The sequence below is a fragment of the Triturus cristatus genome, chromosome 8 (assembly GCF_964204655.1).
Source record: "Triturus cristatus chromosome 8, aTriCri1.1, whole genome shotgun sequence".
NCBI lineage: Eukaryota > Metazoa > Chordata > Amphibia > Caudata > Salamandridae > Triturus > Triturus cristatus.
In genome coordinates, this window is record NC_140591.1 from 1,419,032,561 (window position 1) to 1,419,044,633 (window position 12,073).

General features: G+C 46.2%; 1 protein-coding gene across 1 annotated transcript in view; it reads left to right on the forward strand.

Annotated features, from left to right (window-relative positions):
- Window positions 1-12,073, forward strand: part of ME3 (malic enzyme 3) — a 473,564-nt gene that overhangs the window by 415,433 nt on the left and 46,058 nt on the right. Inside the window, exons 11-13 of the mRNA XM_085623151.1 lie at window positions 1,431-1,536; window positions 7,212-7,354; window positions 8,477-8,650. Of these exons, the coding sequence (XP_085479277.1) occupies window positions 1,431-1,536; window positions 7,212-7,354; window positions 8,477-8,650 (423 nt within the window). The remainder of the gene's footprint in view (window positions 1-1,430; window positions 1,537-7,211; window positions 7,355-8,476; window positions 8,651-12,073) is intronic.

Genomic DNA, 12,073 nt, shown 5'->3' on the forward strand with positions numbered 1-12,073 from the left:
CCTCTCCTACTGGAAAACTGATTGGGAGTCATTGTTTTTTCATGTGTGAGAGTACTTGTACATTATACACATTAGATGTTTATGTTGGAATTATTACAGGGGGGGAAAACTGCTTTATAAGCACCAAAATGATGAAATAAACACAAATCAAATATAAGGACAAAAGATCTCATCACCTATATTGAAAAGGCTGTCATAGATTTGGTTTCACCATTATTACACCTTTGTACATATTTTACTTAGCAAGCACAGAGCTGTAACTGAGAGCTCACCTGGTCTATTCTTTCTCCACTAAAACCTAGGGCCTCTACATAGGCCATGAACCTCGCACATAGATTTAACAACCTACAGTTTGTGGGTGTGAAGTAATGAAGCCTCAGTAGCCAAGTTACTGTTATTAAATTACATTTCCCACATTGTATTGGGTTGAGACAAAGGCTCACTTCACTTCTGCTGGCTCATTTGTTTTCTGGACCAGCTGCAGTGGTGCAACTGACCCCTGGCAGACTGGGCGGCGCCTTTATGCACCTCCTTCTGCATCAAGGGAATTATGAGACATTTCGGAATAGACACATTACATACACAGTGTTACCATAATGGGTACAACATTGTCTCCAAAATATGCAGCAGAATGCTTAATAGTGCAAATTTGTACCCTCAAATTAACATCCCAAAAATATTCTTAAAAAGGTCTGAAAATAAGCATAAGCATTGAATATCAAAATGGTTTAGAAGGTGCCAGTACTTTGGTGTGTTTTTATACTGTTAGCTTTAGATATCTTATTTTGACAAAAAAGTAGGAACACAATCATTTCATAAGAGCAGAATTGCTGTAAAATAATACACTACGTGCATGTTATGGGTGATATGCGCTGTGGTTTCATTGCAGGCCTTCGCGAAGCGCTGGTGCTCAATTAAAAGCATCCACATCCAAAAGAAAAGCTGCTCATTCTTGTCTAGTTTGTTTTTAACTTAAAAATGTCTTTATTTGGGTAAAGCAAACTCCACCATAAACATAAGTGTTTTACTGCACCTCTGTTTTCTTAGGGCATATAGTAGTAATTTGCTTGTTACACTCTTTATTTGTACTTTTTTCACAACAGAAATTCAAAAATATTTCCAAATGATTTCCTCCAAATTAACACCAAAAATAAGTTCACCTAATGTAGTCACCTCCATGTTTACATATTCGATGCTGGTTGGAATATGTCCCTGTAATCTGTTTTGTGGCTGCCAGTTCACCTCTCCGGCACCTAGGGGGCTGCAGGGAGATAATATTGAAACGAGCCTTGTTGACTGTTCAAAAAGCAGACACTGGTATTTTAATATGGAATTAAAAGTGTACAGTATCAAGCAGAGCGTGAGTGGCAGCCTCTTGGCGGTGACCTTCCTGCTCACTGACTTCTGTGCATCATTTGATGTCTTTGAAGGCTCGCGGTAAACTGAACCATGAGAAGGAGATGTTCGCCCAGGACCACCCGCCGGTGAAAACGCTCGAGGAGGTGGTACAAACAGTGAAGCCCACTGCAATTATAGGTACAGTACAGTGCACGGTTGCCTTTGCATTATATTTCATTTTAAAAAATGTAAATAACGCAAGGCTGGTTATCTGCAATCTTCCTACATGGAATTAATAAATTAATGCTTCAAGATAGGGTTGTTTTGGCACAACAGGTAACAAAGACACCAAATCCCTCTGTACATGAATTTCCTTGTAGAGGTCAGTGATTGAATGGACTGCTTCCCAACAGTGCTTATCTTGTAGAAAAAATAAGTGCAGAGGCCCAGAGTTTCTCTGAGGATCCTGCTGCAGAATTACAGGTTTGCTGAACACCTAGGATGCCTTGTCTTAATTTCCCATCATGTTTTTCTTTCGCCACTCCACACTTCTTTCTCTCAAGCTCACTCATATGTTCTTTTTCATTCCTGCTTTCTTTCTTTGTCATTGTTTCCCTATCTTTCGCTTCCTCCTTCTTTTACTCTTCACTGTGTCAGAGTATGGTAATGATAAATGAGCCCTGATAGAAAGCTCCCCCTCGTGCTTATGGGGCAGGCAGCCATCTTGTGATTACTCTGCCCAAATTCTTATACGTGTTACAGAGCCTGCCTTGTGATGTACTGCACAGTTTGTTCTGGAAATACACAGCATTATGTTATGCCTATTTGTATAGCACACTAATCACTCGGGAGGGTATCCAGGTGCTTGCAAATAGGTAGGCTGTGTCCCCCCAGAGGGGTGATTCTCGATAAGCCCGGTCTTAAGCGTCTTGCGGAATTCAAGAAGTGAATAGGAGGCTCTGATGTGCTGTGGCAAGTCTTTACAGGCTTTGGGGGCAATGTGAGAGAAAGCGCACAGGCCAGTTCTGTTTTTGTGTATGCAGGGTACTTGTGCTAGTGAGTCCTGCAGATTGGTGTGGTAGAAGTGTATGCAGCTATTGAGGTAGGTAGAACCCATGTTGTGTAATGCTTATGTGTGTAAGTACCTTGAATTGAGTGCTCTTGTGTATGGGAGCCAGTGCAGTGCTTTTAGGGAAGATGTAGGCGCGGTGGGATAGGTTGAGGACAAGTCTTGCTGCCATTTTCTAGATGTTTTGGTGCCTGTTCAGGAGTGGTTTGGGGCTCCCTGCATAGAATATGTTGCTGTAGTCTAATCTGCTGGTAATCCGGGTCTACGTTATTATTTTCCAGGAGTCACTTGAAGATTTTTCATAGCATCCTCGTGATGTGGAAGCAGGTGAAGGTCACTGCATTTATCTGGGCTGACATGTTGAGTATGTCATTGAGGATGATTCCTAGGTTCCTGGCATGAGTGGTGTGGACTGGTGTGGGGCCGAGGTCTGCTGGCCACCAAGTGGAGTCCCATGCTGAGGTCTTATGAAAGATCACTTTGGTCTTGACCGTGTTGAGCTTTAGGTAGTTAGATCTCATCCAGGTTTTCACAGCTGCCATACAGCTCGCAAAGTTGTTTCTGTTTGCTGCGGTCTTGTATGACAGGGAAAGCATCAGTTGAGTGTCTTCTACATTTGAAAGAATGATGGTTCCATGTGATCTGTTGAGGTCTGCCCGTGGGGTCATGTTGATGTTGAACAGGGTTGGGCTGAGAGAAAACCCTTGAGGAACTCTGCATATGAGGTTCTTGGCTTCTGACTTGTATGGTGGCAGGCTGACTATTTGGCTTCTTCCTGTAAGAAAGGAGCCAATCCAGTTGAGGGCAGGTCCCTGGATACCCACTGCATGAAGTCAAAGTCTTCTGAGGAGGGTAGAATGGGAGACTGTGTCAAAGGCTGCAGAGAGGTTGAGCAGGATGAGAGTTGAGGATCATCCTGGCAAAAGGAGAGGCTGGTATAAGGGCTCACGGACAACACCACCGCCATGTGATTCTTCAACAAACAGGGTTGGGTGGGGTCACGGACCCTGTGATAGAAGACCGTGCACCTGTGTAACTGGCAGGACCACCAAAGAATTTTGGTTGTGGTCAACTTCCAGGCAAAATTGTTGAATGAAAGGGTGGACAAGCTCAGCCATCGTTGCCTAGCGGAGAACCTTGGCTAGATCTATTAGTCACTGCAGAGAATGCGCAATGTCAGCAAATCTGCGCGTTGGAGTTCCAAAGGCATCCCTCGCTCGGAGACTCATTTCTCCTCAGGTGGAAGAGGAGAGTCTAAGAAGGAGTCAAGTGTGACTTCAGCACGTTGATAATGAAGTCCAAAGATGACGAGAAATTCGTCATCATTTGGAGGTAGCTGATGACTGCCTGGGGCGAGCCCGCCTTCAACAGCTGTGGTCGAGGTAGGGGAAAACTGGGACCGCTGTCCTTTGATGGTGTGCTGTTGCCACCACTATTATTTTTGTCAAGACCTGAAGATCACTGGTGAGACCATAGCGAACTGGAAATGCTCCTGTCCCACCACAAACATCAGGTAGTGCCAATGGGTATTTGGAAATAGATGTACTGCAGGTCGAACACCACCATCCAGTCTCCAGGGTCGAGGGCAAACAGGTGAGTTTTTCCTTCCGGAGAAGGCATTGAGAGGGCTAAAATATGATGAAGGCCTCCATCCTTCTTTGACACCAGAAAGTAGCAGTAGCAATACCCACAACCTACTACTGGCATAGGTACTCTCTCAATAGCCACTTTGGCCAAAAGGGCTAGCACTTCCTACCGCAAAATGCACAGATCGTCCTCTGCCAGTTGTCTGGGGGGAGAGAGGGGTGGCAGGTGCAGCTGCATCAACAATTTGCAGGACCCACCTGTCTGATATTATGGCCTGCCAACCCAGCAAGAATCTACGGATCCTGCATCCTACCAGGTGGCTGTTATCTACTAAGAGCACGCTAAAGGGGTTTGGCAGGTGGGGCTTTAAGGGGGTGCAGTGGACTGGGTGTCCTGTTGACCTTGAACACTAGGGCTGTGGACACAACGGCCTCGACCGCAAAACTGCTGGGCACCTTGTTGAGTTTGGATTGGCTGATAGTATGGGTTTCATCTTCCAAAGCAGCGAAAGGAGCAATAGGATTGATGTGGTTGGCGAGTGGGGTAGATAAGCCAAGAGTGTGTACTGTGGCCCTGAATGCCTTGAACTGCTCCAGAGCAGAATCTGCTTTGTCCCCATATAGGCGAGTCCCTTCAACAGGAAGGGTAAAATCGCCTAGAAATGGTTTACTGTAGCCAATCATGGCAGCGAATAGCTACACTAGTGCCAGTGGCCCACCTGCTGGTATCGGTGGTGTCCAAGCCACAACACATTTTTAACTTGGCCGCAACATGACCATCCTGGGCAAGACATAGCTTGGGCGAGGGCAGGTCGGAGATCTTCAGGAGCATCTGGGAGGACTTGAGCCATTGAATCCCAGAGGGCGTGAGAATATTGCCTCAGGAGGTGGCTAGCATTCACTGATCTAAGAGCCAAGCTAGTGGATGGGAATATGCTCTTTCCAAATGTCTCCACCTTTTTTGTCTTCCTATAAAAGGGAGTAGATGGGAATATTTTTTGGTTTGTCCTACTTGTAGATGTCTGCACAACTAAGCGTTCAGAGGAGGGGTGCTGAGATACAAATGCAGGGTCGCCTGGGGCAGGGCAGTGGCATTGTGCAATCTGGCAGTTGACTGAGGAGCCAGAGAAAGATTTAGCCAATGCCCCTATCAAGGTCTCTGTAAGTACCTCATTGAAAGGCAAAAGGTGCTCAGTGGATGTTTGCCCCAGCTTGAGGACTTCTGTTAGGACATTGGTCTTACCCTCCAAGGTAGGGATATGGAGGTCAAGGACTTCAACCACTCAACACATTATCATAGCATAAGAAGGCACTCTCTTCTGTGGCAGGACCATTGGATGAGAGGAACCCCAACTCAGGGGAGGTATTGCGGCCATGAGCTTCTTGTAGGTCATTGAACCAATTCTCTTTCTTGTATAGCTGACCAATCCCATCACCCGAATCGTAATTATTATCCAAATCCATGCCAAACAAGGAATGCAGGGTGTGTTCTCCCGTGTGGAGGTGGCAGGCTGAGTGGAGGAAGTGGTGCCGTGACGATTGAGGTTATTCTGGCATCGACTCTGAGTCTGAGTAGAGTAGGGACCTCATTTGCTGGTGTTGATGGAGTCAACATCGAAGTTTCGGGAAATGGCATAAGCCCTGGTGCCGGCAATGGAGTCGGAACTGGAGTATAAGGTGGTCTGTGATGGTCTCAGAAGGTCCAACCAGCGATGAGAGTGATTCCGCTTACGGTGTCCAGTATGGAGATCATCTTGGCTTGTGAGGCCTGAAGGTGTGCCAAAGAGAGTCAGCAAGGATTCAAAATTCTGAGCGTGGCCTCGCAGAACTCTTCTATGTGTTTCGGAGTGGCGCATTACCCCACAAACTTGGGTTGTATCGGAACAAGTTGTGGGATAGGCTCTGACGACCTACTTTGGGAGCGAGGTCAAGATGTATGGGGCTACCCCCACACCACCTCAGGAGAATGTTAGTGGCAGGAAGGGCCCAAGTCCCGTTTAGATTTCTTGTGCTTTTCCTTCGACTTACCCGACTACTTTGTACGAGACGAAGACCAAACTTTTGAATGACTCATTCAACATCTCGATCTGGAATGGGATGGGATCAGGACTAAACTTCGGACTTGTTTCCTCACTAAGGCTTTCAGTGCTTGGCGATGTAAGGTTTCTCCTCGGTCTCCTGTGGCCTTGGCCTCATCGACGCGTAATCATTGCAGTCTTTGGAGTCATGACTCGACCCCAGGCACCACAAACAAATCTGATGAGGATCTGTCACAGGCATTTGGTTACAACAGTCCTAACAGGGCCAAAAATCTGTTGTTTTGGGAGGTGAAATTTTCCTTGCACACTCAATTTTAACAGAGTTAAGTGTCTCAAAGAGGCAAGAGGTGGCTCCTGGTGTGCGTCCGTTGGCATGGAAAGGAACTGACATCAGTGTGTAGGAGTGGCACCTATATAGGCTCTGCACATCATTCACAGAGTGGGACGGTGTCAGTGGAGTGCTGCATAGCACTGCCTACTGGTAAGCAGAGGTACTGCTGAAAAGTTTCTAGATCCAGTCTGACACCTGGGAAATATTCAAAAGGTGAGGTATCTGCGGCTGGAAGCCTCTATCAGAGGGCATTTCTCTGAATACAGACACATTCACCTGAAAATCGTTCACGTAAGAGCCGGAACTGGCAAGCCAATCCTTCAGTTTTCCATGTTTACTTCTCATTGCTTTCCTTCTTATTTTTTTATTTTCATTATTTCTAGCATTATTACAACTCCCCAGACAGTGCTAACAGGCTGCTTGTGTGCCTTTCATTTAATCTACAGTGCACCGGCCACAGCCTCTTGAACAGGCCACCATCATAGTACGGTGTATTATCCATTGTTTAATTTTTTTTATTATTCCAAAATAGCCAACATATTGGTTCTAAATGTCACGGCAATGCTGGAGCTTCAAAACAATAAAACCATGTACAATACCATTGCCAGATGGCTACCTGCTCCTGTGTTTAATTTTATTTTCTATTTCAAGCATATGCCTGCCCTGTTTAGGTGGCAGCATGTTTTCTTTTTGTGCTTTTATTATTTTAATTTATCTTCCATATGTTCAGTGACAGTGTGCATTTATGATGACTATTTGAATTTCTAAACCCATCGCTGACTGATAAGGCATCTTCGTTTTAAAAGCCGGGCGTAGTGTCATTGCCAATGCTTGTTTTTCATTTTTAGGTGTAGCAGCCATTGGAGGAGCTTTTACAGAACAGATCCTGAGAGACATGGCTTCTTATAATGATCGTCCACTCATATTTGCTCTCAGCAATCCCACGAGCAAAGCTGAATGCACCGCAGAGCAGTGCTACCGCATCACAGAGGTAATCACGCACACACTCCAAGGGAATGAAGCATGGCCCTGCTCCTCTGTTAACAAGGCGTGTGGAGCAATTCATAGATTTGACATGTTGCTTCTTTCTGGATACTACAAGTTATACATTTGTTTGTTGTTGTAGAGTTTGAATGGGGAGTTTAACCATTCCCTCCAACTTTTTTTTGTTTGTACTGTTTGCACGTGGCTTTTACATCTAAATCTCTAAGGTAGGTTCAATCTGTGCCTCTGGTAAGGTCACAAATCCAGATTCACAAAAGGTTACTCACTTAATGTACATTTGTGGGGTGTGAAAGTGCTGCAAGAACTAATGGCGGGCCATGACTCAATTTCAGGTGGGTAATTTAGTATCCACAACAGTAAAAGGATGTTTAGGACTTCACACAAAATACCATTTTGCTTCTGAAGCACTCCTTGTCCAGTAAAGATGCAGGCATTTTTTTCAGGCCTTTCTTTATTATTTGGTGGTGCCCAAAGGCTGCTGCCTGCTGTGTGGGAGTGCTGACTGAGTTAAGCAGCAATAAAATTGCCATTAATTCTTCCTGGGACTGAAACTATGCAAGCGTGTGCCACTGTCACTTTGGGAAAGATGCCATCAGAGGTCTGATATGTTGGACGAAAGTTCTTTCATTAGGTCTGGCCTTAGTGATGCCACCAGTTGTGCATAAAAATATTGTTTTCCCCAATTATCATACATATTATGCATAACAAAAGGGCCATTTGGTCCGTGGGCTTCTTCTATTGGTCTGTTAAATAGTCACTTGCATTTTGCCTCCGCCCACAACAGCACAAAGCATGAAGAAGGCGGTCAGCCCACTTTACCCACTGACTGTTTGAGTGACTGCACAAAGCCTGTGCACATTAATCTCATCTGCCTAAAAATACTTCATTTTGCTTTAGTTGCATAGCTGGCTCAAAGCGTGCTTTTTTGATGTTTTATTTGATCATATTAACTTTAAATGCCAGCTATTTATTTTGCCGGTAGTCTTGTTCAAAGTTTGTGTGCTAGCAAATACCCATCACACTGGCATGCCAAGACTGGCTTTACCAATGCGTATTTTCTTTTTGATACTTATTGTTTGCCTAAGACTTCTTCCTCTGGTTTTCCTAGGGCCGAGGTATATTTGCCAGCGGTAGTCCATTTGATAAGGTCACCCTCCCCAACGGACAGACATTCTTCCCCGGTCAGGGAAATAATGCCTACGTGTTTCCCGGAGTGGCGCTTGGAATCATCGGCTGCGGAGTACGACACATCTCTGAAGATATCTTTCTCACCACTGCCGAGGTTTGTGTTGTTTGTTTGTATGCGATAGTGAAGATTTGCTATACTGACTGCTACACAGGTCCTAACAAAAGTAGGGGGACTAACAAAGTTAAGCCATATGCAAGTAACATCATGGTGCGTGATATCAAAGCTCGTGGTATCGCAGTGCGAGACATCGCACGTAGCATCACAAGAAGTGACATCACAGCCCTCGGCCTCACAGGAAGTAACATCAGATTTTAAGACCACACACATGTTTAGCAGGTCTATCATAAGTACATTTGAGCACATTATGAGATTTAACAAAATGAGATTTTGCGTTGGGTTGTATCAAAAAAGTGAAGCAACCCCAACACAAAATCAGAGCCTCTACTTATACGTTTTTTTTTTTTAAACTGTGCCACAAAGAAATTGGCAGCAAGGAGAAACTTGGAAGTAAGACTGTTCTGCTTCATTTGTTACAAAGTCTGCATTTTAAAATATCTTATGGGATTATGGCACCTGCTTCAGAGATCTTTGTTTGCCCAGTAAATTTCAGGGAGTAATTGTTAGACCTGGCATCATTGGCATGAGTCTCTCCTCCATTTTTTTTCTGGTTGCCTCCTCTGTTTACGATGTTTTTGCTGGTTTATTGCTTTGGGCACTGTGCCACTGCTGATCAGTGCCACAGTGCAAGTGCTCCCTATGTTAAATTGTTACATTGATTGGTGTTACCATGATTGGCTTGGTTGACTTACTGTTCAGTCCCTAGTCTAGTGCACTGAGTGTGCCAAGGGCGTGTAAGTTAACTGCTGCTGGTGGGCTTGCAGCACTGGTTGTGCCACCCACAGAAGCAGCGTGTAAAATGTGTCTCAGGCCTGCCACCGCAGCGCCTGCGTGCAGTCCCTGACTGCCATGTCGACTTGGTAAGGAAACCTACTTACCAGTCTCTAAACCTTCACTTTGCCACACTTCAGACACCTCTATGGTAGGCCCTAGGGCAGGGTGCATTGTTGGTAAAAGGTAGGTCATGCCCTGATGTGTGTGGCATGACCTAATAGTGAATTACAGCCATTTTCGTTTTTCACTATTGAAGGGCTACCTGCCTCCAATAGGCCAGACTGGGCAGACTGATTATTAACTCCATTATAATCTATCTGACTCAGGGAGCATGGTAGCAAGTCGAGTTTAGTATCCCTGAACTCAGGATTTAATAACACACCCTTTAGGATGGATGGTTTTTAAATTCTATGGTTGAAAATAGCACTTTTAGAAAGTGGCTATTTTCTTGTCCAACTATCTACCGGTCTCTGCTGGTTTGGTGTGTGTGTCAGGGGCTGGGTGGCTCCAGAGGTCTGAGTGAGTCAGTGTGGGGTGAATGGGGCGTTTACACATAGAGTGAGGGAAGAGTAGCCTGCCCTGCCTGACAGAATACTGGCTCCGCCTCCTGCTGGGCGACTGATAGCCCTGCTCCTGCCAGTGACAATACTGGCTCCGCCTCCTGCTGGGCGGCTGAGGACTCTGCCCTGCTCAGTGAATAGGCCAGGTGCCTCTGCCTGGCAACACCCACAACAAACCTGAGATGGTGGGAATCGCCCTGCTTGGACAAAGGGAAAAAGGGGTATAAGAGAAGGACCCCTGAACCAAGAACTCAGATCACTTCTGACAAGGAAACCTGTACCAAGGACAAGAAGCCTGCTGATCTAAGGACTTGCCTCCCCTTTCTGCCAGAGTGCTGTTTTGCTGTGGAGGAACCTGAAAGCTGCTTCTTTATTTTTGCCAAGGAACAAGGAGAGAGGAACTTGGTGTGTACTCTCTGAACACTTGCTAGGAAATCTCCAAGGACTGGAAGAGTGCCAGTCTCCTGTTGAAGTCACAGGGCCAAAGGACTTCACCATCTACTGAATTGCTGAATTGCTGGAAAGTGTTGTTTCCAGTACACAAGGGAAAATCTGCAGTCTCGACGCCGCCGACGCCGCCGAATCCAGCTCGACATCGTGAGTAACGGCTCCAGTGTCCCGAGCCTTCGACGCCGGCCGCCGGGCCCGATCGACGCCAGCAGCAACGCCAGTGAGCAGTGGGTATCGGCCCCGGCTCCCAGTGACCCCGTCTCGACGCCGGTATCGACGCCAGTGAGGAGTGAGTATCGGCTCCACCTCCAAGCGACCCCGTCCCGACGCCGCTGCTGATCGCATCGACTCGACGCCCTTCTCGACGCCGTGAGCGCTGCTCCGGCCCGACATCCCTCGACGCCGCTGCGGATTGACCCGACTCCGAGGCACGATCGACGCCGACCTCGACGCCGACATCTCGACGCCGTGGATCATCGTTTTCTTCGTTTCTCAAGGTACTGTACTTGTGGGGTCTGTTGCAACTCCAGGCTCGACGTAGCGCTCCTAGCGGTCGACGCCGAACCTTGGGAATCTTGTAGACTCGACGTCGTGTGACTCCTGTAGGGGTTACATTGTTGCCAAAGAACTGTGCTCAGAAGAATACTTTGCTAAAGAACTATTTGCCAAGAAGAAACCTTACTTGAACTATTATTTTTCCTTCCAAAGGGTATTTATTAAGACTGTGGTATATTTTTGTCGTTATTTGGTCTTGTGCTAAACCTTATATAAAGATCCTATTTTTATAATAACTTCTGTGTCGTGTCCATCTGTAGTGTATTCACTTTATTACTGTATGTGGTCATAAATGCTTAACACACTGCCTCTGAGATAAGCCTGTCTGCTCTGCCAAGCTACCAAGGGGGTAGCAGGGGTTATCTGAGTGTGTAATCCCCTTGCCCTGACTAGAGTTGGTAGGTCCCTATTTGTCAGAAGTGTATACCTCTGCCAACTAGAGACCGCCGGTTCTAACATTGGTGGTCAGCGGTGGGATTTGAACTTTGCATTTATGACTCATGTGCAGTGATTAGTGTACGCTACATAGTGAAAGCAGACCATAACGCAGCCACGATCTGTTTTTGGTAGGATATTCTATTTTTGTTCTCCGCTTTCCTGGAGCTTACTTTTTTAAACACTGCCAGTTTTGACCATGGAGAATGCCGGAGCTGCTACACCTGTGGAGATTGTTGTGGGGGAATTTGATAAGGAGAAGATAGATTCCTACAAGCTAAAGGATCTAAGAGGATTTTGCAAGCAGTTTAAAGTTCCTACCACAGGTCTCAAATTGAGAGGCGACTTCCTCAAAGCGCTGAAGGCCTGGTTAGAGGCCAGAGATCCCTCTGACCCGGTGGTGGTACCGGAAGAGGAAGAAGAAGAGGAAGAGGAAGAGCCCACAGGTGGGCCAGTGTCATCTCCAGGCAGCAGTGTTTCCTCTAAGAGCCTTTCTCCTGAAGAGTTGGAAGACAGGGAGAAGGAGAGGGAATACAAGTTAGAGATGGCAAAACTTAAGTTAGGAGGGCAGTTGGAATTAGAGAATGCAAGAAGCAAGAGAGAAGCTGAAATGGAGAGCAAAAGA